At 41.2% G+C, this 24,547-nt stretch overlaps 1 protein-coding gene across 1 annotated transcript in view; it reads left to right on the plus strand.

Moving 5' to 3' along the window:
• Positions 1 to 15,774, plus strand: part of Prdm5 (PR/SET domain 5) — a 163,413-nt gene extending 147,639 nt beyond the window's left edge. Inside the window, exons 14-15 of the mRNA XM_036182146.1 lie at positions 5,303 to 5,407; positions 15,047 to 15,774. Of these exons, the coding sequence (XP_036038039.1) occupies positions 5,303 to 5,407; positions 15,047 to 15,211 (270 nt within the window). The 3' untranslated portion in view covers positions 15,212 to 15,774. The remainder of the gene's footprint in view (positions 1 to 5,302; positions 5,408 to 15,046) is intronic.
• Positions 15,775 to 24,547: the final 8,773 nt, after the last annotated feature.

The following is a 24,547-nucleotide window of genomic DNA, read 5'->3' on the forward strand; positions in this document are numbered from 1 at the left end:
ATGAGTTTTGCTGTGGTCAATGCCGGAAAGAGTCAACCTGGTTTCATGTGGTCTACACACTGTAGGCTCCATATTTTAACATGGAAATGCAGGGCCAGGTTTTAGAAATCAGCTGTCTACCAGGTTAAGATTTCGTGGCTGACAAGCCCAACACCAGATCATGGAATCATCTCTAAGCAATTAGTACGGCTTGATGTTTACAAGGTCCATCTTCTTGATACCCAAAATAGTTCCCCTTGATAGATAAAGACATGACCTTGGAAGAAGGAGGGTTGTGATGGTTCAACTTTTAGAATAACATAAAAATAATATTTTAAGACTTTTAACTTTTATACAGAAATGTAAAACTTGAAGAAATAGAAAGAATCAAGTAATAAATAACCCCTCCATATGTGTCCTCAGCCACATCAGACAAGTAGTTTCAACTTATTTAACCTCCCAAGACTAAGAAATTTAAGGCTTTGGGTATATTCTCATGTAGGCATCATTTGTTTTAAAATTAAGTTTTGTAGATAATGATAAAATTGAATCATAGCCATCCTAGCAGCAAAGACAGTTTTATTCTAAGCCTATGCAATTCAAAGTGTGGCTCAAAAGCAATGGTGGCTCATTATGAAAGGTGAAGATGTGGCTGGGTGCCAGACTGAGCTCCAGGAGTCCAGTCGATAAGAGAGAGGAGGGATTCTATGAGCAAGGGACATCAAGATCATGATGGGAAACATACAGAGATGGCCAGCAAAACTAGGGGAAACCCATGAACTGTGGAGGGATTGGACTAGGCCCTCTGGATAGGTGAGACAGTTGTTTAGCTTGAACTGGTTAGGGGGCCCCAGGCAGTGGGATTGGGATCTATCCCTGGTGCATGAGTGGGTTTTTTGGAGCCCAGTGCCTATGTGGGACACCTTGCACAGCCTTGGTACAGGGGAAGGGTCTTTGACCTGCCTCAACTGAATGTACCAGGTTCTGCTGACTCCCCATGGAAGATCTTGCCTTGAAGGAGGTGGGAATGGGGGAGTAGGGGGAAAGCCTGAGGCATGGGAGGAGGGAGGTGAAGGGAATCTGTGGTTGGTATGTAAAATAAATAGAAAATTTCTTAATAATAAAAAATGAAAGGTGAAGATGTGCCGAGGAGTGTCATATCAACAATATTTTGACATTGTGGTGATGTTCAGATGCTTAACTTCCCCAAGTATTGACTTTTTTATTATCTTTTCCAAATGACCACACTACAATGGTCTACAACAGACTGCAACAACTGCCATCTCTTAGTATATATATAGTGCAAAAAGGCATAATGTAGACTCTCTGTGCTTTGCCCTGCCCCAGATACATGAGCCAATGTTGGGAGGTTAGTTGGAGAAGCGTGTGCTGCTGGCATCTCATGGATACTGAGGACAGTCTCTTCACCCAGGAATTACCTGGCCTGAAAGTTCAGTAGCTTCCAGATTAAGGAAGCTTGACCTAAACTCATATGGGTAGTTCAGGCTTCTGTGTTTTTCTGCAGAAAGATTGGTGATGGGCCTTGCTGTGGTCCAGGATGGAAAGAGTCAATCTGGTTACATGTTGTCTGCACACTGTAGGCTTCATATTTCATCCTGAACATTAATGCAATGTTTTGAAGATGAGATTAGAAGGTAAAATTTGCTCCAGATCCTTTAAAAGTGTAATACAGTGCTTCAGTTTACAAGGCCCCACTTTCATGCGCACCATGGTTTGTCTACAAGATTAACCAATATCAGGGCTGCTAGTAAAAAGTTGGGGGAGGACAGGAAATTTTCTGGGTATATAGAAATTTTGTGTTTAAGAAATCTGTATCAAGTCCATGCTCCAGGAATTTTAAATCGATATTTATGTATATGTGTGTATTCATGAGCATTTGTGTTTCAGCACATGTGGAGGTCATTGTGGGACTGTGTTCTGGATGAAACGCAGAGTGCCAGGCTTACCGGCAAGTGCCTTTACACATTGAGCCACGTCACTGGCCTACATAATTGCATGACAGTTTTTGTGCCACTTTAAAAAGAACTTTGTTTGACTATTTGTTGATTTTATTTGTTTGTTTTATTTTATGTTGGAAACAGCCCCATGCAGTCCAGACTGGCCTCCAACTTTCCTTATAGCCGAGAATGACCTTAAACCTGATCCTCCTGCTTCTACCTCCCATGTGCTGGGATTATAGCTGTGCACCACTATAATAAGGCAATTTTAAAGATGATTTTTTTTTAAGCTTGGAAATAAGAACTGGGCCTGGGAGATGACTCAGTATGTAAAGCACTTGATGTGCAAGTTTGAGGGCCAGAATTTGAGTCTCCTGCAGCCACATAAAAATTCAGGCAGTCCCAGCAGCCAGTTTGTGATCTGAGCACTTGTGAGGAGGAAGCTGGACAAGACAACGTGCCTGAATCCGTGAACTCCAGATCCACAGGGGATCCTTCCTGAGTAAATAAAGTGGAGAGCAATCAAGGCACTAGCATCAGTCTCTGGTGTCCACACATATGTGCACACATGCACCCACACCCATGCAAAGGTACATATATGCACATAAATAATCAGACAAAAAATAATAAGATAGGATCATCTAGGAAAATTCATCATTTTCCTAACCTCTAGACAGGGAAAGCATTGGTAAATATAAAATAGTGTAATCTAGACAAAATTACATAAAATTAATATGAAATGAAAAATAACTTTCATGTCCTAACTTGCCTTTGTGTGTGTGTGTGTGTGTGTGTGTGTGTGTGTGTGTGTGTGTGAGAGAGAGAGAGAGAGAGAGAGAGAGAGAGAGAGAGAGAGAGAGAGAGATCAAAACCTCAGTAAGTTTTTCTCAAAGGGGCAGAGTTCCCAACAAGGTATATCACAAACAACTGTTTCTCCAGAGCCTTCCTGATTGACATATAGAGCTCTTTGAAAACCTTTATGAGTTAAGTTGCTGTTCCTTCCTATGAAAAGACATCAGTGACTCACAACTAGTGTTGTGTTGTCTATAAGCAAGGTCCTAGGCACAGCACTCCATAAAGCCACCTTCTGGATGAGCTCTGCCATGTGTTGTTTGACTAATTAGATGGTTGATTAATTCTGCCACTCCAGGATTACAGAGTTGGGCTGGTAAAAAGATTGCCTCCAGTTAGCACCAGTCCCCAGGTCACAATGACAAAGAACAGGCTATTTCTCATAGACTGGGTAATCATTCAGAAACAGCATAAATCAAGAACCTAATCATTGTGTCTAGTTAAATCCAGCTGTTGAGTCAGAATGAGTGATTTATTCACCTATTCCTCCATGAGAACATCAAAACCGATTCCCATAGTACTCTGTGCTATGCAGCATCAGATTGTGTTCTCATATTCAGGATCCCTTCAGTGGACAACAGAAGAAAAGCAGTGGAAGTCTTGAGACTGATGCTGTGAATGAGTTCTTACCTAAGAGTGACAGGATGTTCTGCAACTTAGCATTATTTCTGTTATTGTAACAAATGTCTTAGATAATCAACTTAAAGGAGAAAAGGCTAATTTTGACTCACAGTATTAGAGCTTTTAGTCACTGGACCCTGCTGCTTCTGAGCCTGTCACATGGAGCACATGGTGAAGGCAGCTGCTCACCTCATGGTGGCTAGGAAACAGAAAGAAAGGAAGAAAGCAGAGCCCACAGTTCATTCAGGGAATACTCCCAGTCATCTAACTTCCTTCCACCTGCTACCATTACTCCTAAGTAGTGTCACCAATGGGACTAAGCCTTTAACACATGGGCCCTTATGGAAGACTAACCCAAATCATGGAAAGTGGTATGAGAACATACTTAGACATTCTAGCCACACGGGCATGTAAATTGCTTCATTTATCTCCTTGGGAAGACAAGCGATCATTCAGCCTTAAGTCTATTAACTTGACAGAAGTCAAACCATCTTATGGCTTCCTAAGCTTTCACCATAATAAAGTTCCTTGTTGACAGTCTCTGTGTAACTGTCTTAACCTCCATGATCCTCAGTGAACTAAGGGGAAGTGATTAGAGAGTAAAATTATAACTCCCTTGTACCCTCGGCCATATGCATGCATTCTTGTTGCACAGGAAGGGGAGGGCTGCCTGTACTTGGGAATGTTCCAGGACAATGAAGACATCACAGTTCTCAGAGAAAGGGGTAGGAATAGGAACACATACCTCCTGGCATCACACATTGTACCCACAGCATCCAGCCTGGGCGCTTGTCTACCTGTGCTTGGCTAATGAGGGTTGATGTTTTTGCAATGAAGCAGGTTAGGAGTAAAGAAAGAGAATGAATGTGTCTCCCCATCCTGATTCATCTGGTTTTCTATAGGGACTTGTTTCTGCCTGTCGTTTAAGAGACGCTGGACTGGGAAATCTCCAGAGTGTTCTCTCCTGCTGTTCTATAGACTGGAATCCTTAAAGGAGACCATTAGGTGACTAGAAAATGTGGGCACTTTTCTCCCTTTTGAGATGCAAACTTAAAAGCCCATAACAGAAAAATGAGAAAAGTCTCACTTAGAAATATACATTTAGATTTAATAAAAAGAACTCTCTACCAGGAAGAAAAGTTTGGTAATCAAGATTAAAAATATATCAATCAAAGGTGAATTCTAACTTTTAAAATTTATCTTCAAACTTACATAGAAATTTGGTTCTCTAGTGCCTATGGTGAGACACTTTGAGCAGCCTTGGTGCATGGGGGAAGGGCTTGGACCTGCCTCAACTGAATATACCAGGCTCTACTGACTCCCCATGGGAGACCTTGCCTTGGAGGATGTGGGAATGGGGGGGTGTTGGTGGGGAAGGCTGGGGGGTGAAAGGAGGAAGGACAGCTGAATCTGTGGTTGATAAGTAAAATGAATAGAAAAACTCTTAATTAAAAAAAAGAAATTTTAGTTCTGAAATAATCAACCCAGAGATCATAGTGATTGCATCATTTAGCTGAGTGAGTCCTCAGCTTTCTTAGGTGATAATACCCAAAATGCCATAGTAAAATTTTATGGTGCCTCTAAACTAAAAGAAATAATTAAACATTGGATCCTAGCACCCAAGGTATTAGTGGAGGACAGGCACTGTCCTGTCCTTGTCACACACTGTCAACTAGGAGATTACAGTGTTGAGGAACGATAATCAGTGTTTCCTGGGAGGTTCGGAAACGGCTCAGCTCTCCCCTGTGCATGTGCTGCAGCACCTGCAACCTTCAGGATGGCGTCTTCCATCTCAACACTCGCCTTTCTGTGGAGGTTCAGCAGCCAGTCCCTCAGTCACTGACGTTCTTCAGTCACTGACGTTCTTGCTGCTCCCTTTTCTTTGCCTGCAGGAGAAGCCATACCAGTGCTCAGAGTGCAGCAAGGCCTTCAGCCAGAAGCGGGGCCTCGATGAACACAAGAGGACGCACACAGGAGAAAAGCCCTTCCAGTGTGATGTGAGTGGGGATTCTCTTTTTCCTTCCCTGATACTCTGCAGGACCAGGAGCGCTGTCTGTGCCTGTGTGTGTGTGTGTGTGTGTGTGTGGTGTGCATTTGCCGATGCCTTATGCATTGTTGTAACTCTGGGGCTGCATGTTCAGTGCACCCAGATTTTATTCAGTATGCTTTATAAGCAGCAAATAAACTGTGATTTTCTTCAGGATATCTTCCAGTGTTTGATTCCATGGAGCTGTTAGACTTCCAGGGTGTAAATTGGGGATAGTTTGAGGCAACTCAGGTGTCTGCCTAAGTCTTTGACAAGTTAGTGACAGTTGAACTAATAGAGTGGATATGATAAAAATATATTGTATGTGTGCCTGAAAATCTTTTTAAAAATCAGAATGTAAAAAAATATATTTAGCTACTCATAGATGTTAAATACAAACTGAATTTTCAGAATATGTATATAAATTCCTTTAGGTTAAATAATGCTACTTAGGATGACATTTCCTATTTAGGATATTTGAATTGAACTGAAATAATTTGACACAGCTGTTCACATATTTTTGAAAGGGAGATATAGTACTATCCTTAGTAAACGTAATAATAACATTGATGGGGGAAATGATTTTTTTCCTCCAGTGGTTAAGTCAGCTGATCAACCCAAATGTTAGAGGAGGCACCAGGGTGCCTGTTCTTGACACATAAGCATGAGAAAAGAGCATCTGTGGAAGACAGAGTGAGAAGAGACATTGAAGTTGTAATGTGTGAAATAGCGCAGCACAAATGCACTGCAGATGCCGAGTTCACTCCATGAGCGTAATCATCCCATCGGCGTGTTGCAGCAGGGATCCTACCGTGCGAGGAACCCCAGTGAAGGGGAACTCAGAAACACAGGACCCTGGCCTGTGAAAGCTCGCTCCAGGCTAAAGCAGCAATGTACTCTTACAAAAACACCTTCATCTCCAGCACACTTTAAGAAAACCACCTGTCACAAGAGAAATGCGTAAGGATAGAACATGGTCCTGAACTGGAGCTAGCTTAATAATTTCAGTTAGTTTAATTCTTTTCTAGATACAGAACCTATTTAAGTGCCTTAGTGTACTACACAAATAACTGTTTCTGGCCTGAAATGATCTGCCAGTGACATACGGACACCTTGCTCAACCCACCAGCATGCTCAGCCCACCTCTGACACGGGCTGAATATTTTTCGTGAACATATCTCTGGGTGAACTGATCTATGGTGTTACTTGTTTAGCTATAACTTACAAGTCTGTTTTGTTTTCCTGTCACCATCTCTCATTTACTTCTAAGAGTTGAAACTCCCCAGTTATCACCCACATTGTTAAGTGCCTCCCAAACTTCTCTGATGTGCAGCCTGCTCAGGGGAACAGAGGCTGTCACTGCTCCAAAATCATGTCCTCCTGACTTTTGTCTTAACCTATTCCTCTGTCTCTTACTCTATCCCTAGCTGGAGAACTCCCAGATCTGTTACTTCCTCTAAATTTCTGTTCAGATTAGCAACTGGAGCCCTTACTTCTTCTCGTCACTTCAGATGTCCGGTGTGTTCCCCTGGGCGCCTTCCACATGATATTTTGAGACCTTTTTAGAAGTTCTAAGATTTATTTACTTACTTTGTGTGTTTGTATGCCTATGTAGGCACCTGTGTGCCATGGTGTAGATGTAGAGGTCAGAGGGCAACCTGTGGAACGCTGAGCTCCTTCCACCATGTGGGTCCTGTGCTGGCTAATCTTGGTCGTCATCTTGATTACATCTGGAGTTAACTAAAATCAAAGGCTCTGAGGACACCTGCCCGTGAGAGATTTTCTTCCTTAGATCATTTCAGGTGGGAAGACTCACCCTACATCTAGGCCACCCCTCCAGGTGACGGTGCACAAGAAGACATGGGAGAAAGGAGCTTTTGCTTTCTGCCTGATTGCTCTCCCTCGAGCTGGGAAGTCCATCTGTCCTGCTGCCAAGGTTTCTTCACCTGTACTAGAACCCACTTCTTCAGGACTCCAGTGCACACCGAAACCAGCAGCTCTCCAGGATTTCTTTGGGACTCTAGTACCAAACTGGGACTGCTGACTTTTGGCCTTTCCATAAGAGACAGACCACATGCACGCACATGCACACACACACACACGTGTATAATGTATATGTATGTTATATATTTGTTCATTCTACCAGTTCTGTTTCTTTAGAGGATCCTGACTAATACAGTCTTGAGGGTGAAGCTCAGATCATAAAGCTTTGCAGCAAGTACTCCTGAGCCATCTTCCTGGCTGTGAAGTGTTTGCTTAACTTAAATTAGCCATTTTAAAACGTGGAGTTAGGTGGCACTTAGTACATTATCCTTGTTGTATAATCATATTTATCCAGCATCAAAGCATTTTTCTTTGCACCAAAATAAAAATACCAACCTAGTTAAACTGCTTCCCCCAACTCCTCTACTCCCCAAGGGTCACTAATCTGCTTTAATTTTTTTTTTTAGATCACCCTTTCCTGAATATTTAATATAAATGAGTTTATACAATAACTGACATGTGAGACTGACTTCTGTTTTTAGGATGGATCCACAGTGTGGCATGCGTCTGCAGGCCATTCCTTTCCATGGCTGATGATACCCTGTTGTGTTTATCTATCAAATGTGCTTAACCCTCTGTCCATCGGTGGTCACTTGGTACTGCTGCTTTTGCTGTGGTTACCTATTGGCTATGGCAAGCACAAGTGACGTGAATTTGCTTTCATCTGGGCGGATGGAATTTCTGGGTTGTGTAATAATTTAGTGCTTCATCTTTTTTAATTGAAAATATGTTTTCCTACAGCATTCTGATCAAGGTTTCCCCTTCCCCATCTCCATTCAGCCCCTCCCCACTTTCCCACCCCTCCAGTTCTATACCGTCTCTCTCTCTCTCTTCCTCCCTCCCTCTCTCGCTCCCTCCCCCTCTCTCAAATAAGCCATTAAAAACCAACAATATAAAACACACACACACACACACACACACATCCACAAAATTGGAAACTATAATATACAAGCAAAATAAAAGTAAAATAAAAAATGCCTGGAAAAAGTATTGAGATATGTGGTGGTATTGTGTTCCCCAAAATATTGTGCACCCTAATAAATTTATCTGGGGTCAGAGAACAGACAGCCACTAGACAGACATAAAGGCCAGAAAATAGTGGCACACACACCTTTAATCCTAACATTCTACAGGCAGAAATCCCTCTGGATCTCTGAGTTCAAGGCCACATTAGAAACAGCCAGGCATGGTGACACACGCCTTTAATCCTAGGGAGTGATGGCAGAAAAAGAAAGATATATAAGGTGTGAAGACCAGAAACTAGAAGCATTTGGATGGTTAAGCTTTTGGCTGGTTAAGCTTTTAGGCTTTGAGCAGCACAGTTCAGCTGAAACCCACTGAAATGAGGGCACAGAAGTTTCCAGTCTGAGGAAACAAGAGCAGCTGAGGAACTGGTGAGGTGAGGTAGTTCTGGCTTGTTCTGATTCTCTGATCTTCCAGTGTTTACCCCAATACCTGGCTCTCAGGTTTGTTTTTACTAATAAGACCTATTAAGATTCATGCTATAGAGATAAAACATCTTGCAAAATATCATGGAGCTTATTTGGTGTTAGCCATCTACTGCGGGGCATGGGGCCTCCCTTGAGTGTGGCTTGTACACCCTGTTAGTCACAGGAGCTGAACCATGTTATGTTCTTGTCACTGGTGTATAAGGATTCAGTCTTCTCCCATCTTTGCACACATTTTCCCTGTTTTTGTTCTATTTTTTTATTTTTTTATTTTTCAAAAGTATAGCCATCCTGCTAAGTATGAAGTATCTCATTATGGTCTTGAATTTACCCAAGTTTGAAGTTAAGTGTCTATGTGCTTATTGGTTAGTTTTATGTCTTGAGGAGAAGTGTTTGCTCAAATGCTAATTTTAAAACTATTGCTTAGGCTTTTCCCTGTTGAGTTGTAAGAATTCTGTGTGAAATCCTGGATATTATTGTATGACATGCAAATATTTTACTTCGAATAGGAACTTCATGCTGGAAGTATTCTTTCTGCCTTTCTGATAACATTCTAGACACAAAGATTTTGATGTTACGTTCATTTTATATTTCTCAAAATTTTAACATAATTTCATGTTATATATAAAATTTGTTGCCCAGTCCAAGGTCCTTTTGTTTTTATCTAAACATTGTATCATTTCAGCTCTTATATTAGGTCATGGATCTATTTTGAATCGATTTTTTTATATGGAGTCTGTTAGGGATCAATTCTGTCTGTCTTCTGCCTTCACATACAGTGGTAAATGTGAGGGTTTCTTTTTTTTAAGTTTTTATTGATTCTCTACATCATACATCCCAATCCCACTCATCTCCCCATCGCTCTGTATCTACCCTGGGCCCTTAAAACCACCCCACCCAATGAAAACAGAACAAAGCAAACACATCTATCCATGGAATCTGCAGTTATGTCACAGTGTGTCACACAGTCTACCCTGTTGTCCAAACAGCTGTACTTGCCACTGGTCTGGTTCCAGGCCTCTGGCTTCTACCACCCATCAATACTGAATCCTCACTGGGACTCCGCTCAGATATCCTGTTGTTGTCCTGTGTCATGGAGATCCTGTAGCTCTGGTTCTGCAGGGCTGGCCCTTTCAGGCACTCCAGCAGTTTATGGTTTGGGTAGGTGTTGGGGTGGGCCAACTCAAAGTCCTTGATCTAGCCCTGGGTGGTAGCTGAGTTGGTCAGCCTGCATGCTTTCCTGCACCTCACCACCAGGGCCCACTATCCCCCACTTTGTCCAGGTGAGGGGCAGACCATTTCTCCTACTTCTCTCTACTCCTGGTGGCAAGGGACAGGCTGGTTCTCTGGTGCTCACATCTTTGAGGCCAGCTATCTCTCACCCATGCCACCAAGGACAGTTCTCCACACTGCTGCAGTAAGGGGCAGGGCCAGATCACCTGTTCTCATGACCTCTGGACCTACTCTCCACCACCACCCCCATGCCACCAAGGCCAGCTCTACTGTGCTGCCCAGGCAAGGTGTGGGGCCCACTCTCTGGAGTGCTGTGGCCAGTGATGGGTGGGTCCAGCTCACCAGCTCTCATACTTCTGAGACCAGCTCTACTGTGCTGCCCAGACAAGGGGCAGAATGAGCTCTCCCATACAAATGCCCTAGGACCTGTTCACTTGCCTGGTGGTAGGCAGCATCCTTTGGGGTGTCTTCTGCCCCACACCTCCCAACGGGTGGCAGGTCTCTTCTGCCCTCTTGGCCTCAAATATGAGTTTGTAATAAACACCTTTGGTTATACTGACAAGTTTTTTTAAGTGGATGCTTGTTTTTAAAATCAACAAATAAACCTGAATTTTATCAAATGCCCTTTTAATATCTGCATGTTTGTCTTTTTGTTTGTTCTACTAATATGACATGTTCCTCTGTTTGCTTTCCTATTTGAACCACCATTGCAATCTTGAAATAAACCCTGTTTGGCCATGGCTTACAAGCCATTTAATAGAGAGTTACATTAAATGAGGTTGTTTCATTTTGTGTGTGTGTGTGTATGTGTGTGTGTGTGTGTGTGTGTGTGTGTGTGTAGTGACTTCTGAACCTTTCTCCCATCAGGTAAACGGTGTTTGCACAGCCTCTGTTCCCTGCTTGTCTTCTCTTCTCCTGGCAGCACCCCTTCTCTCTTGGAGATAATCCTTCTCTATCTCTGCCATGTGCTTCCATCCACATCCAGGTCTTGTGGCCCCACTTTGTAAAGCTTGTCCCAGTTTCTTCTAGATATTGAGTGTGCTCACATCTGTGCCTCTCTTGGCACAGAGCTAACGTCCCTACAGGCGTTTATCCTAGATTACTGACTACCAGAGAAAAATAGTGTATCCTTTGTCATTTTATTACATCAAGTGCTACATGCATTCATTGTGTTACAAGTATTTTTAACTCAAGTTTCTATACAATTCCCATTCCCAACTCTGAAAGTATTTCCTTTTCAGTATCTTGTTTCACTATATTCTAAAAGAAAATCAGTCTGCCTCTCTTTTAGAGTACTAGTTAAACCTGAAGCTTTCCCATTTTTGGTATTTGAATTGGTACTAAGTCAGGACCGGGTTGGGAGTCCCTGGTGGAAAGGAAGAAAAGGAAGTGTCCCTGCTGTACAGTTTTAACTCTCTCTTGCCTCTCTTGTTTTCAGTGTGACTATAAATGACCTGGCATTGGGCTGGTTTATTCTGAGCATCATCAGAGTCTTTTAATGGCTGTACTTAAGCTAATGAATCAAATGTTTTCACATCTAGGTCATCCTTTTCCCAAGTGCGACATCAGATGCTTTCCACTGCCATCGAAAGCTCTACTCAGGCTCTCAAAGAACTGTCTCTCTTGGGTTGTTTCTATCTCTCCTCCTACGTGGATCCTCTGGGCTTCCTTAGTTCTCAACCAGTATCAAAAACTTCAGACAAAACACAAACGGACAAACAAACAAAAACCAAACTTCAGCATCTTGCTCAGCTTCCTTTACATTCTCTCCAGTTGCCATTGCTGTAATTTTCCCGTGGAGACTGAGGAAGTGGACTTGTAGTTTGTATCCCACCTTTCACAAGAGTGAGCCCAAATATCTGGAAGACTTTTATATTTTCTAAGTCACTGTTGTTCCTTAAAATGATATGAGTCAGACCAATGGGAGAAACAACATTCCCTTCCTGTATCTCAACTTAAAGTGAGAATCTTCAGTTGATACTGGAATTTGCCCTGGGGATTTGCTTCTGGAGAAGCATAGACTGAGTGCAGACTGCCTGGCTTCAGTTTTAGAAATCACTTTCTGTTGCTGGGAAATCTGGTTAACCTCCATTTCCCTCTGTGAAAATGAGGATCCTGTACCAATAGCCACTCAAAGGTACATCAATGGGAACTGAGTGAAGCAAAAATCACTAAGAGAGCATTCTAGCCAACAGTGAAAGCCATGCTTGGCCCAAAATGGACAAGTGAACAAGATGGTACCTCCTCTGTCATTATAGAGATCACTTGAGGCATATAACATTAAATAAGTAAACAAACATTGATAAATACCTAATTGCTGTTTGTGATAAAAACTGAAAAGGGATATAACACCAAACAGCTCTGGAGGAATAGTTAGGAAAGAATTAGCTGTGCTATGTATCTCTGTATTTTCTCTGTGTTTGTTTATCTATTTAGCTTAAAAGATGAGGAGGAGCCCGGCGGTGGTGGTGGCGCACGCCTTTAATCCCAGCACTCCGGAGGCAAAGCCAGGCAGATCTCTGTGAGTTCAAGGCCAGCCTGGTCTACAAAGCGAGTTCCAGGAAAGGCGTAAAGCTACACAGAGAAACCCTGTCTTGAAAAAAAAAAAAAGATGAGGAGTCAGCCACCAGGCTGAGAGCATTTCAGGAGGGCAAACAGCACAGTTGGAGGCTCCAGGGCTAAGAAGTCCTATGGAGAGGGAGCAAGAGAGAGAGACAGAGAGGAGTGCAGGGAGACAGTGGCTGGAGAACTCAAGGTTTCCACCAGGGAAAGGAGCTGACTCAATGTCAGTCTGGAAGAAGATTCTATAAGAGGGGTGCTCTTTGCTTTGACATGGATTCAGAGGAGGGGCCAGAAAAATAGGACATGGTGATAAATTCTAAAGTTATCTTTTAAATGAGCATCAATTTGAAGCCACACTTACAAAACAATTTGGTACTTATTTCACATTAAGGTACTTGCCATAAACACACGCTTTAGTTTCTTTGAAATTACTCATAGTTTTTGAGGTATTTATATTGCCCATAAAATATATATATATGTTCATGTGTGTATGTATATATATTTATATACATGTATGTGTATATATGTATGTATATCTATATTCCCTTCTCCCTTCTGTCATCTGCCACATTTCATTTTTGTAACTTCAACTAATATTTATAGATTAATGACCTTGTACCTTTAAGTTCCCTATGCTAGTAAGGAGATACACCCAGAAAAATCACAGAGATCAGTCATTAAGCTGAGGGTAAATGTTTCACAGGAAAAGTAGCAGCTGCTTTGAGAACATTTAGCAGAGAATCCCAGCAGGCAAGTGTCACCACTGCTCTTGAATAGCTGTGTCCTCTGTCAAGTTCCCCATGTGGTAGCTCCCCACTTCCTGTCTTCTTTCCAATATGCTAACGATACTGCTTGCTAGGGAAGATGAACGGAAAACTCAGCCTAGCATTTTGTGAGTATCTAACTCCAATTTGCATAAACTTTAGACTACGTTTAATCTTAAACCCTGCAAGGAATTCACCATTGTTGTGATTTTACTGACGAGGAAACTGCAGTGAAAAGGGAAACTTCCCCAGGCTCCTCACCAAATACTTAGTTCACAAACACCCTGCCCTCCATCCTGCCATTGATGGCCTGAAGGCCCTTGTGAAGAAATCACCTGAAAGGGACAGAGGGTGTCAAGTGCTGCATAAAACCCTCGATTCCAGCACAAGGAAAAGGCTTAGGAGAGGCCTGCAGGTGCGTGTGTGCAAGGACAGGCTTCCTTGGAAAGAAAGTGTGCCTCTGGAGTTCGCTTTTTTCCTACCAACTACCTGGGACGTGTGCATAAATCATGCACCATGGCTCCTGCTCCCAGCCACATTTCCCTCTGAATGCTTTCTGAGTTTCTTGTTGCTGTGACAGTAAACCCTCCTTTCTACATGAAGCAGAGAGCACACAGTTCTCATTTGCTTCCGTCCCTTCACAAACCTCATTCAGAATGCCAGTTTTCTTTAGTGTTTCCTTGCTCAGCACTTATTGTGCTTTTTGTTTCTACATTATTTCTACATTATTGAAGTAGATGTTATTTTCAAGTAAATGTGCTTTTAAAGAGTATATATAAATGAAAATCTGGAGTAACATCAAACTTGGAATTTCACTTGACTTCCCTCTATGACTGAAGTTATTGTGCCTTCCTTACATGTTACTACTGTGGTAATTTTCATTACCAGATTGTTTGATGGGGATATTAAGCTAGGCTGTCATGAGGTAGAGTTTATATGAAAGAAACTGCTTATGTGCCTTAGTTAAACAACACACATGTAACAAGAAAGAAAGAAACTCAATACTGGGTAATAAGTTTGAATTGTAATACTTACAGCATTGTTAACCAGTCACACCACAAGTGATTATAATGCTTAAAGCATTGTTAACCAGTCACATCTCAAGTGGTTATAACTCTTAGAACCTTGGTAGTCAGTCACATCTCAAGTGGGGCTAAATTGAAAACATCGGAGTAAAAAACGTCTTATGTATTTATGCCCTGTGGAGAGATGTCATCTGGGCTGTAAATCACAGCACGTAAGGAATTGTTATGAGTTGTAAATACACTCTGTTATGCTTAGGAAGGTATGTCCCTAGGAAGCTGTTTCTCTGACATGGTCCAGATCTGGGAGATGAGAGGATGCTTGGGGGTGGTGCAAGCCATGCAATTAAATGCAAGTGATGCTTGAGAAGTGCAATTAACTTCTTTGTCTGGGTGTGAAATTTCATTTATTCTGAGAGCAGAGTTTGTCCTTAGGCCCACTAGCACATATTTGATAGAAGGAATTTTTATAATGTATATTGTATATATGACAGACTCGTTTGTCATCATAAATATGGAGTATCTGGTTCTTTTCTAGGTTTGTGACTTGGCTTTTAGCCTGAAGAAAATGCTCATCCGACACAAGATGACTCACAATCCCAACCGCCCAATGGCAGAGTGCCATTTTTGTCATAAGAAGTTTACAAGGAATGACTACCTCAAAGTACATATGGACAATGTCCATGGTGTAGCTGACAGCTGATGGGAGTGCTCAAGGACCCAAACCATGGGGAAGGACTTCTAATATGAACCCCAGATTCTTCTCACCTGCTCACTCAACAGAAATGACCAAAAGCAATGCATTGATCTCACAGTGCTCATTTGCCTATCTTTGAAATTTATAGAGAGACACAAAAACAGAAATCTTACTTGTACCAAAAAGAAATGCAAATCAAAAAAAATAATACTTTGTAGCTTACAAAATGCTTTAGGTTATGTTTGTGTTCTGGCTGATTAAAAACTAAATGCAAAGTTATGATGCTTGATTTCCTTTTATGGAGTTTATTAACATTCCCTCATTAGGCATTTGTGTTGTTATTCATGTAGGGAGGTGAGGGGTGCTCACATGCAAATATTGGCTATTGCAGCTGGTTCTTACTTATTCAGACAGAAATCAAGACATCCAAGTATTTCTCTGCAGTTACCAATAAGGTCTTGTGTTTTCAAATTCTCAAGCGTGAAAATATGTATAAACTGACAAGGAATTTCTCCTATTTAACAGTCCATTTAACAATTACCTTACAATAAAGATGTATTTGAGAACTAGAGAGTCTCTATTAACATATTGCTCACTTTAGAGAATCCTCAGAACACACTGTTTGCACGTATCATTCAGATGCTTGTTAATGCTGTGGAAATTCTTTATATATCAGCACAAAAATAACTGCTATATTGAATTTTTATGTTACTGGTCATTCTGAGTTTTCCTTTCCATCCTTAGAAATCAGCAATAATAAGCACACGCAGCTAGAAATAGAAACAGTGCCATTTCCTCAGTGTCACATCAGTTGTTCAGAGGTGGCCCTGCTCTGCACAAGTTGTAGGTGCAGTACAGCTGTTCTCAGAGCCCTGTCTTCCTGATGCGACTCTCATGACACTTTTGAATTATCCTCAGTCATCCCATGGAATTAGAAATCTGGAATTCAAAAATACAAGTCTGCTCATTGTTATAGATTAAATTCATTTCAGCAAAATATTTGACAGCCAGATACAAGGAGCAAGTGGTGGTGATATAATATAGTAAAAATGTCAAAATAATTGAGAGATAGATAGAAAACAGAAATGTAAGAAACTCAGCTCATGGACCAGTGTGATCAGAACCCATTTAGAAGAGAGGAAAATTAATTAAAAGGAAGTTATTTAGTGGTGAGGAGTTAAGGAGAATAGTTATCCAAGGACTTGGGTATCTTAGTTTAGAATCACAAGAAACACAAAGATTCACTATGGACATTTAAAGCCTTTGAATATACTGTGCTTGAAACTTACCTAAGATAATTTTTAAAGAGCTAGAGTTGGAGAGGACTAGACTGAAACAGTGCCTTCTAGAGAGAAAGAGGGGAAAAAGAGTCCAAATTGGAAGTCTCCATCAAATCTCTCCTTTCAGAACTCAGGATATCACACCAAAGAGGAGGCAAAAGGACTGTAAGAGTCAGAGAGGGGATGGAGGACACAAAGAGAACATGGCCCTCTGAATCAGCTAAGCAAGGTGCATATGAGCTCGTAGAGACTGAATCGGCAAGTACAGGGCTTACATAGGTCTACACCAGGTCCTTTGTGTATATATTATAACTATTAGCTTCGTGTTTTTATGAGACTCTGACTATGAGAATGAGTGGGTCTATGACTCTTTTGTCTGCTCTTGGGACTCTTTTCCCTGTGTTGGGCTGTAATATCCAACTTCAATATGAAAAATTTTGCTTCATCTTACTATATTTTACTTTATCATGTTTGGTTGTTAACTCTTAGAAGCCTGTTCTTTTCTAAGGAGAGACAGAAAGGGAGTGGATCTGGAAGGGAGGAGAGATGAGGAGGGACTGAGAGGAGTAGAGAGGGGAAACTACAATCAGGATGTACTCTATTAGAAAAGAATCTATATTCAATAAATGAATAAAATCTGAAAAACAAGGTAACAATGATGAAAGGGATACTAGTAGAATCCTTTTTAGAATACTCATTTCCAACATTTATGGTGCAATTGTGTTCTTTTCGATATGAAAAGGTATTTTATATGATGCTTACTTAAGCAACAACACAGCTCAACTATGTCTTTTACAGTTTCTCTACCAAATAGGAAATCCTCAACAACAGAAATGCTGTGGTTAAAAGAAATTGTTTATTTTTCAAGGGGGAATCCTGAATAATGAGAGAATTGTTGGAGCTATCACCACCTCAGACATAAAGCACTAAAAACAGCACAGTAGTAGCACAAAACAGACATATTGGTCAATGGAATCAAATTCAAGACCCAGACACAAATCCACACATCAAGAACATCTGATGTTTTTATAAAGAGGCCAGAAATACACAGTGGAAAAAATGACAGCATCTTCAACAAATGATGCCAATCAAATGGGATGGCTGCATGTAGAACAATCAAAGTAGATAAATATTTAACACGCTGCATAGAAATTCACTCCAAACTGATCAAAGACCTCAACATAAAACCAGAGACACTGAACCTGATAGAAGAGAAAGTGAGGAATAACCTTTAACTCACTGGCACAGAAAAAAGACTTTCTTAGCAGAACACCATCAGCACAGACACTAAGATCAACAATTAATAAATGGGACTTTATAAAACTGAGAAACTTCTGCGTGTGGCAAAGGACACCATAATTCAGATAAAGTGGCAGCCTATAGAATGGGGAAAAAAATGTACCAACTATACATCCAATAGAGAGCTAATATCCAAAATCTATAAATAATTCAAGAAACTAAATATCAAGAAAACAAATAACACAGCTTAAAAGTGGGGTACAGATCTAAGCAGAGAATTCTCAATAAATGTTCAACATCCTTAACCATCAGGAAAATGTAAATCAAAACTACTTTGAGATTTCTAACTTACACTCATCAGAATAGCTAATATAAAAACACAAGGACAACCTATGCTAGTGAGGATATGGGGTAAAAGGAACACTCATATACTGCTGGTGGAAGTGCACACTTCTACAGCCACTATGGAAACCAGTGTGGCGGTTCCTCGGGAAGATGAAATTGCTGTACCTCAAGACCCAGCAATACCACTTTTGAACATATACTCAAAGGATGCTTCATCTTACCACAGATACACTTGTTCAATTATGTTCATTGCTGCTCTACTCAAAATAGCCAGAAAATTGAAACAATCTAGATACCCATCACAGATGAAGGGATAAAGAAAATTTGGTACATTTACACAATGGAGTATTACTCAGCTGTTAAAAAATGACATCATGAAATTTGCTGCCAATTGGATGGAACTGGGAAAAATAATCCTGAGTGAAGTAACCTAGATTCAGAAAGATGAATATGGTATATATTCACTTGTATGTTAATTTTAGCTATAAGCAATGATAACCAAGCTACAATCCATAGACCCACAGAGGGTAGGTATAGAGTAAGGGACTATATAGGTTGCTTTCTACAAAATGACAGTAAGGTCCCATTACTAAAGACACTACCTATACAACTCATTGTGTAGTTATTGAGTCAGTGCCTACATAGAGCCTCTATGCTCAAGTGTCTTTGGTACAAAAACATACTCTCATGCTCTCAGAGAGAAACATAAACATAAAGTCAGCCACAACCCCTTTATCTACAATAATGTACTACCTATAAAATATGTTAAGGCAATAGTGGCACAAACTTAGAGAAGTAACCAACCAACAACTGATACGATGTAAGGCACACTCCATGAGATGGAACTCATACCCAATACTGCTTGAGTGACCAAGAACCTGAAACTAGATGGCCTAGGGACCTAGAGTACAACCAAATAATTCTGGTCTAAAGAAAAAGAAAAAAATAACGGGACTGCTAAAATGGCAACTAATGATATTTTACTATACTCATAGATCAGTGCCTTGTTCAGCTATCAGCAGAGAAACTTCCTTCTGCAGCAGATGTGAACAAATACAGAAGCCTACAGCAAGATATTACACAGAGAGTGAGAGATCTTGGAAAACTGAGCCCTAAATGGGATATCTTCAGCAAATCCCTCCCCTCAGAACTTAGGGAATGCTGAGGGGAAAAGTGTAGGGAAAAATGCAGAAAGAGTGTAAGAGGTAGAGGAATGGAGGACACCAAGAAAACAAGGCCCTCAAAATCAACATGAGTAAAACTCATATGAGCTCATAGAGACAGAAGCAGCATGCACAGGGCCTGCATAGGTCTGCTCCATGTTCTTTGCATATATATAAAATGGCTTCCAGTTTAGAGTTTTTATGGGATTCTTGAATGTGCAAATGAGTGGGTCTGATTCTTGTGGCTTCTCTTAGGCTCTTTTTCCTTCTGCTCAGTTGTCTTGTTCAACTTTGATGTGGGGCGTTTACCCACCAACCTCAAAGCTCCCCAGAGTTTTCTTGAGTGTGACCAGCAGGAAATATTAGATAAAAAGATTTATAGTGCGGAGATAAACAGACAGAATATAAAGGATAGCCACAAGAGGGCCTGGAACCTATTCCAAGGGGCCCTGACTGTCTCTGCCCCAGGGTATTTATAGAGATGCCAAGGGGGTGGAGCAAAAGACCTCCTCCCCCAGCCCAGCCAAGTGCAGACCATTTCAGACACCTGCACTCAGGCCTGTGGCCCTAATCATCCTCTATGTGGACCTGCTGGGTAAAGCCACGAGGAACCCGAAAATGGGCTCCCACACTTTGATGTGATAGCTTTTGTTTTTTCTTATTACATTTTATCTTATTTTTTTTTAATTAATCAAAACCTAGCCACTATGGTAAACGCTAAAATCTTAACTGTCACTTATACCTTATGGGAGAGGGAAAATTAATTTTCTTCAATAGAGTGACACTAGGTATACCCCAAATAGGCCTCGTGTTCAAGAGTTTACTATGAGATTGTGTCTCCTAGGAACGTCAGAAGCTACAGCCATCACCAACATGATTGTCTAAACATGAGTTGAATAAGGACAACAACATGCATGCCAAGTGGATACATTAATGCTCAGGAGGCCTCAGCCCTACACGAAGAACTACAGGCAATGGAGGAATGACGAGAGCAGGAGACAGTCTTCCCTGGGGAAGATCACACAAATTGGTTAATCCAATACCAAATGGTCAGCCCTGAAAACTTACATCCAAGTAACAATATACAGACGTGTGTGTGTGTGCGTGTGTGTGTGTGTGTGTGTGTGTGTGTCTATGTAACAAAAATTAATGAAAAGAGAAGGTATATATGGGAGGATTTGCAGGGAAGAAATGGAAGAGGTAAATAATATAAACTAAAGACAATTAAAAATTAAAAAAAGAAATTTAGAGTAGTTTTAAATTATGCTTAACATAAATAAACAGGTGGCAGGGTACACATGTGGGAGTCAGCCTGGTGGCAAGCACATTTCCCCCACTGAACCATCTTAGCAGTCCTAAATTTGTATCCCTTGTGTCTATGCCACATTGGTAAGCACATGGGAGTGGGTAACTAACATTTCTAAATAATGTCAGTAATTCATAGGTTTATAATAGGGAAGGAATGTGGGAGTGCCAACACTCTCATTGGTTAATGCAAGAATTTGTAAGGGAAATCACTGTTCTTGTAAAAATCCATTACATCTGGAAAGTTCTAGCACTAACATTTTCTCTTCAAAGCTGTAAACAATGAAAAGAACCCCAGCTCACAAAAGATATTTGAATTATTCCACTATGCCATGGGCAGATTTATCTTCCAAAAATACTAACACAATTCTTCCCTCAAACATAATTTTCTGTATTTTATTTGAGTACAATCTTTTTTTTTTTTTCATTATGTGGAAAAGTGATTTTTTTTTGTTTGTTTATTTTTTTTTCAAGACAGAATTTCTCTGTGTAACAGTCCTGGCTGCCTTGGAACTTGATTTTTAGACCAGACTGGTCTCAAACTCACAGAGATCTGCCTGCCTCTGCTTCCCAAGTCCTGGGATTAAAGGTGTGCACCTCCACCACCACCCAGTGTGAAATGTTTTTTTTTTTTAATGTGTATAAGTGTTTTGCCATGAGTGTTGGGTCCCCCTGGAATTTGGAATTACAGACAGTTGTGAGCTGCCATGTGGGTACTAGGAATTGAACGTGGGTCCTTTGGAAGAGTAGTCAGTGCTTTTAACTACTGAACCATCTCTTAAGCCCTGTGAAATGTATTTTTAACAAACAATCACTGTTAGTCTTTTACCTTGTTGTCAAACAGTTTGGTGCTTTTTAGTCTCTGATGAATTAATTGTTCCTGTCTTTCTGTCAGACTCACATAGTTCCATTTGTATATGTTAATAGACTTAGGTTAAGAGTCTGTTCTAAAATAGAAGTGTGCTATTGTACACAAAACATGAAATTTATCATCACCAGGTTTAAATCAGATGAAGGCCTGACACTGTACACTTAATACCAGGTAGTCCTCTGCAGAACGTTAGCTAATTCAATGTAACTGCTGATGTTCATTTTAAAGTCAAGTAGATTCCAGGAAAAGCTGCATGATATACTATCAGCATGCCAGGCAAGATGTTCCCACTAGTGCAATTTTGGCACAGCTACTCTTGGTATAACCAATGACTTTCTGATTGGAAGCAAGACCCACTCCACAGGAAGAAATCCACATCTGGTACTGTAAACTTAGTGGCTCTGGAGACTGTAGGTCCCAGTAGAGAAGCTACTGCTATTGTTTTGATACATGAACATGATGTCTGTCAAATTGCTTTCTAAATACTTATGCTTAAATCTATAGCTTATTGCTGATGTCATCGTTGGTCAGAGAAATGTATTTTTACAGTAAGTAGTACTTACTGCAGAGACTCATCACTGCCAAAGGTGCTTAGAATAAGGTGAATTCTCAGCCCTAATTGATACATTTATATTATATCCCCTAAGGCACAGAGAACACCTTGTAAAGGCAAGGAGGAAGATGTGGTGCCAGGTCTTTACATGGCTCCAGGGACAAACATGACTAAGGGCAGAGAACAAAAGAAGTGATAAATACAGATAGACCCACATAAAAGCTGGGGTTGGGTGGACTTGTCTCTTTGATGGAGAAGTCACAGCATACCAGATGCTCAGTGTCTTCATTATATGCAGTTGAATACAGAGGCAGACTATTGCATGCTGCTGAACAACAGATGAGGTTATTCCATATAGATAAACAAGGAATATAGAAATTATATTCCATATAGGCAAAGCTGGGTTTTATGGTATCTAGCTGGATCAAGGAGACAGGTGTTTAGCTAAGTTCACTAGGAGCAATCTCCATAGGGGAACAGACTTCAGGCCATAAACATCCAAGGAGAGAAAGATGTGGTGGTGTGCATTTTCTACACTCACCAATTTCTTTGACCCTAGCCCAGGGAAGGGTTTTACATTTTCCCATGGTTATGAGGCCTTGACATGGCCATGGTCATGTCAACAGCACATATTCACTGAGAACACCACTCACTCAGGGCCTCCAACAGAGTGAGGTGTTGTAAACAGCTTCCTTGTGGGCATAGTATGGCTGTTGCTCTCCTGAACTGTGAGCAGCTATGATTAGCTGTGCAGGGTAGTTTTATATCAGCTTGACACAAGCTAGAGTTATCCAAGAGGAGGGAACTGAGAAAATGCCTCCACAGGATGGGGCTGTAGAATAACTTAATTAATGATTGATGTGGGAGGGGCTAGCCCAGTCAGAACAATCTGTAAGGATCAATCCAGTAAGCAACACTCCTCTATGGACTCTGTATCAGCTCCTGTCTCCTGGTTCCTGGCTTGACTTTTTCCAGTGATGAACTGAAATGTTTACATGGAAATGTAAACAAAATAAACCCTTTCCTCCCAAAGCTGCCTTAGTAATGCTGTTTCATCACAGCGATAGAAACCTTAAGTTAAACATTGACTAAAGGAGGAATGTATAGGATTGGATCCATTAACTTTCTATCATTGGGACAAGGAAGGGGCTCATGAGGATCTGACCTTATCCAAGGATTTACAGTTAATGGTTACCAGAGTAGAGTGCTCAGCAGGCCATACCCATCCCTAACGATATAGAGAGAGTTTGCTGTTGCTGGATGGAAAGAGACAGTTTTCCTTTGGTGATATAACTACCCATGAGCCTGTAGTTGTGCAATGGCTCCTGCTTCTGTAAATAACATCTCACCCACATTTTTTTTTCATTTTTCTTTATTAAGAAATTTTCTACTCACTCCACATGCTATCCACAGGCCCCCCTCCTCCCTGCTCCCACCCCCCCCAGCCCTCCTTCTCAAGCCACCCTGCATCCCCACATACCCCAAATCGAGGTCTCCCATGGGGAGTCAGCAGAGCCCAGCACACTGAGCCTAGGCAGGTCCAAGCCCCTTCCCACTGCACCAATGCTGTGTAAGGTGTCACACCATAGGCACCAGATTCCAGAAGTCTGCCCATAGACCAGGGATGGATCCCGATCACCCTGCCTGGGTGCCCCCCAAACAGTTCGAGCCAAACAACCATCTTCCATATCCAGAGGGACTAGTCCAGTACCATGGGGGCTCCACAGCCACCAGTCCACAGTTCATGGGCTTCCACTAGTGTGGCCCACACTTTTGTAAGTAGCTATAATTCAGTTACTATAGTAACAACTATAGTTGTTTCACCATCTTAGACTTGTGTGGAATCATTTCTTTGCTTCTGTAATGGCACCTTTTCTGGGATGAGAAGATGCTTGGTTCATGTTTCCCCAGGTACCTAAACAATAATGTGATAAGAAAATATACATGGAAATCTTTGTCATTGGAATTGGCAATGATTTCTTGTCTTGACATTGATTAAGAAAGGACAAGTGAGGAGCCAGTGAAACTCACATTCAGATCCGTCAACACAAATCTACTTAGGTGGGAAGTGTGATCGTGCTGAAGAGCAAACACAAGCATCTTTAGACTACAGTGTGTGCTAGTGAGAGGAGAGAAGAGACCAGCAGGTGCTCTAGGGCAGAACAATGACAGCAGAGAAATCAGAATCACAAGATTGTCCTGAGCCCTGTGCTGCAAGGGCAGGCTGCTTTAGTCTGAGTGTTCTATGTTCTCTGAAAGGCCTGGAAAGGTCTCCCACATCACATTTTCACAGGTAGAACATCTATCCTATAATGGGACATGCTGATGTATGTGGCAGTATGAGATGGGGGTAAGACATTTCTTGAATTTCCAAGCCTTATATACACAAAAACATTGGCAGAAATTCTGCCCAGGCCCCCCAAAAGAAAGGTTCAGCCTGCATGTAGCCCTCTCTGTTTGGACTCATTTGTTTGGATTTTGGAAAATGGCTGCACCACCACCACCACCAAGTGAATTGAAAACAAACAAACAAAAGCTTAAAAGAAAAAAAAATGCATTGCTATCCCATCTTACTTATTATTATTA

Source organism: Onychomys torridus, chromosome 3 (assembly GCF_903995425.1).
Source record: "Onychomys torridus chromosome 3, mOncTor1.1, whole genome shotgun sequence".
Lineage (NCBI taxonomy): Eukaryota > Metazoa > Chordata > Mammalia > Rodentia > Cricetidae > Onychomys > Onychomys torridus.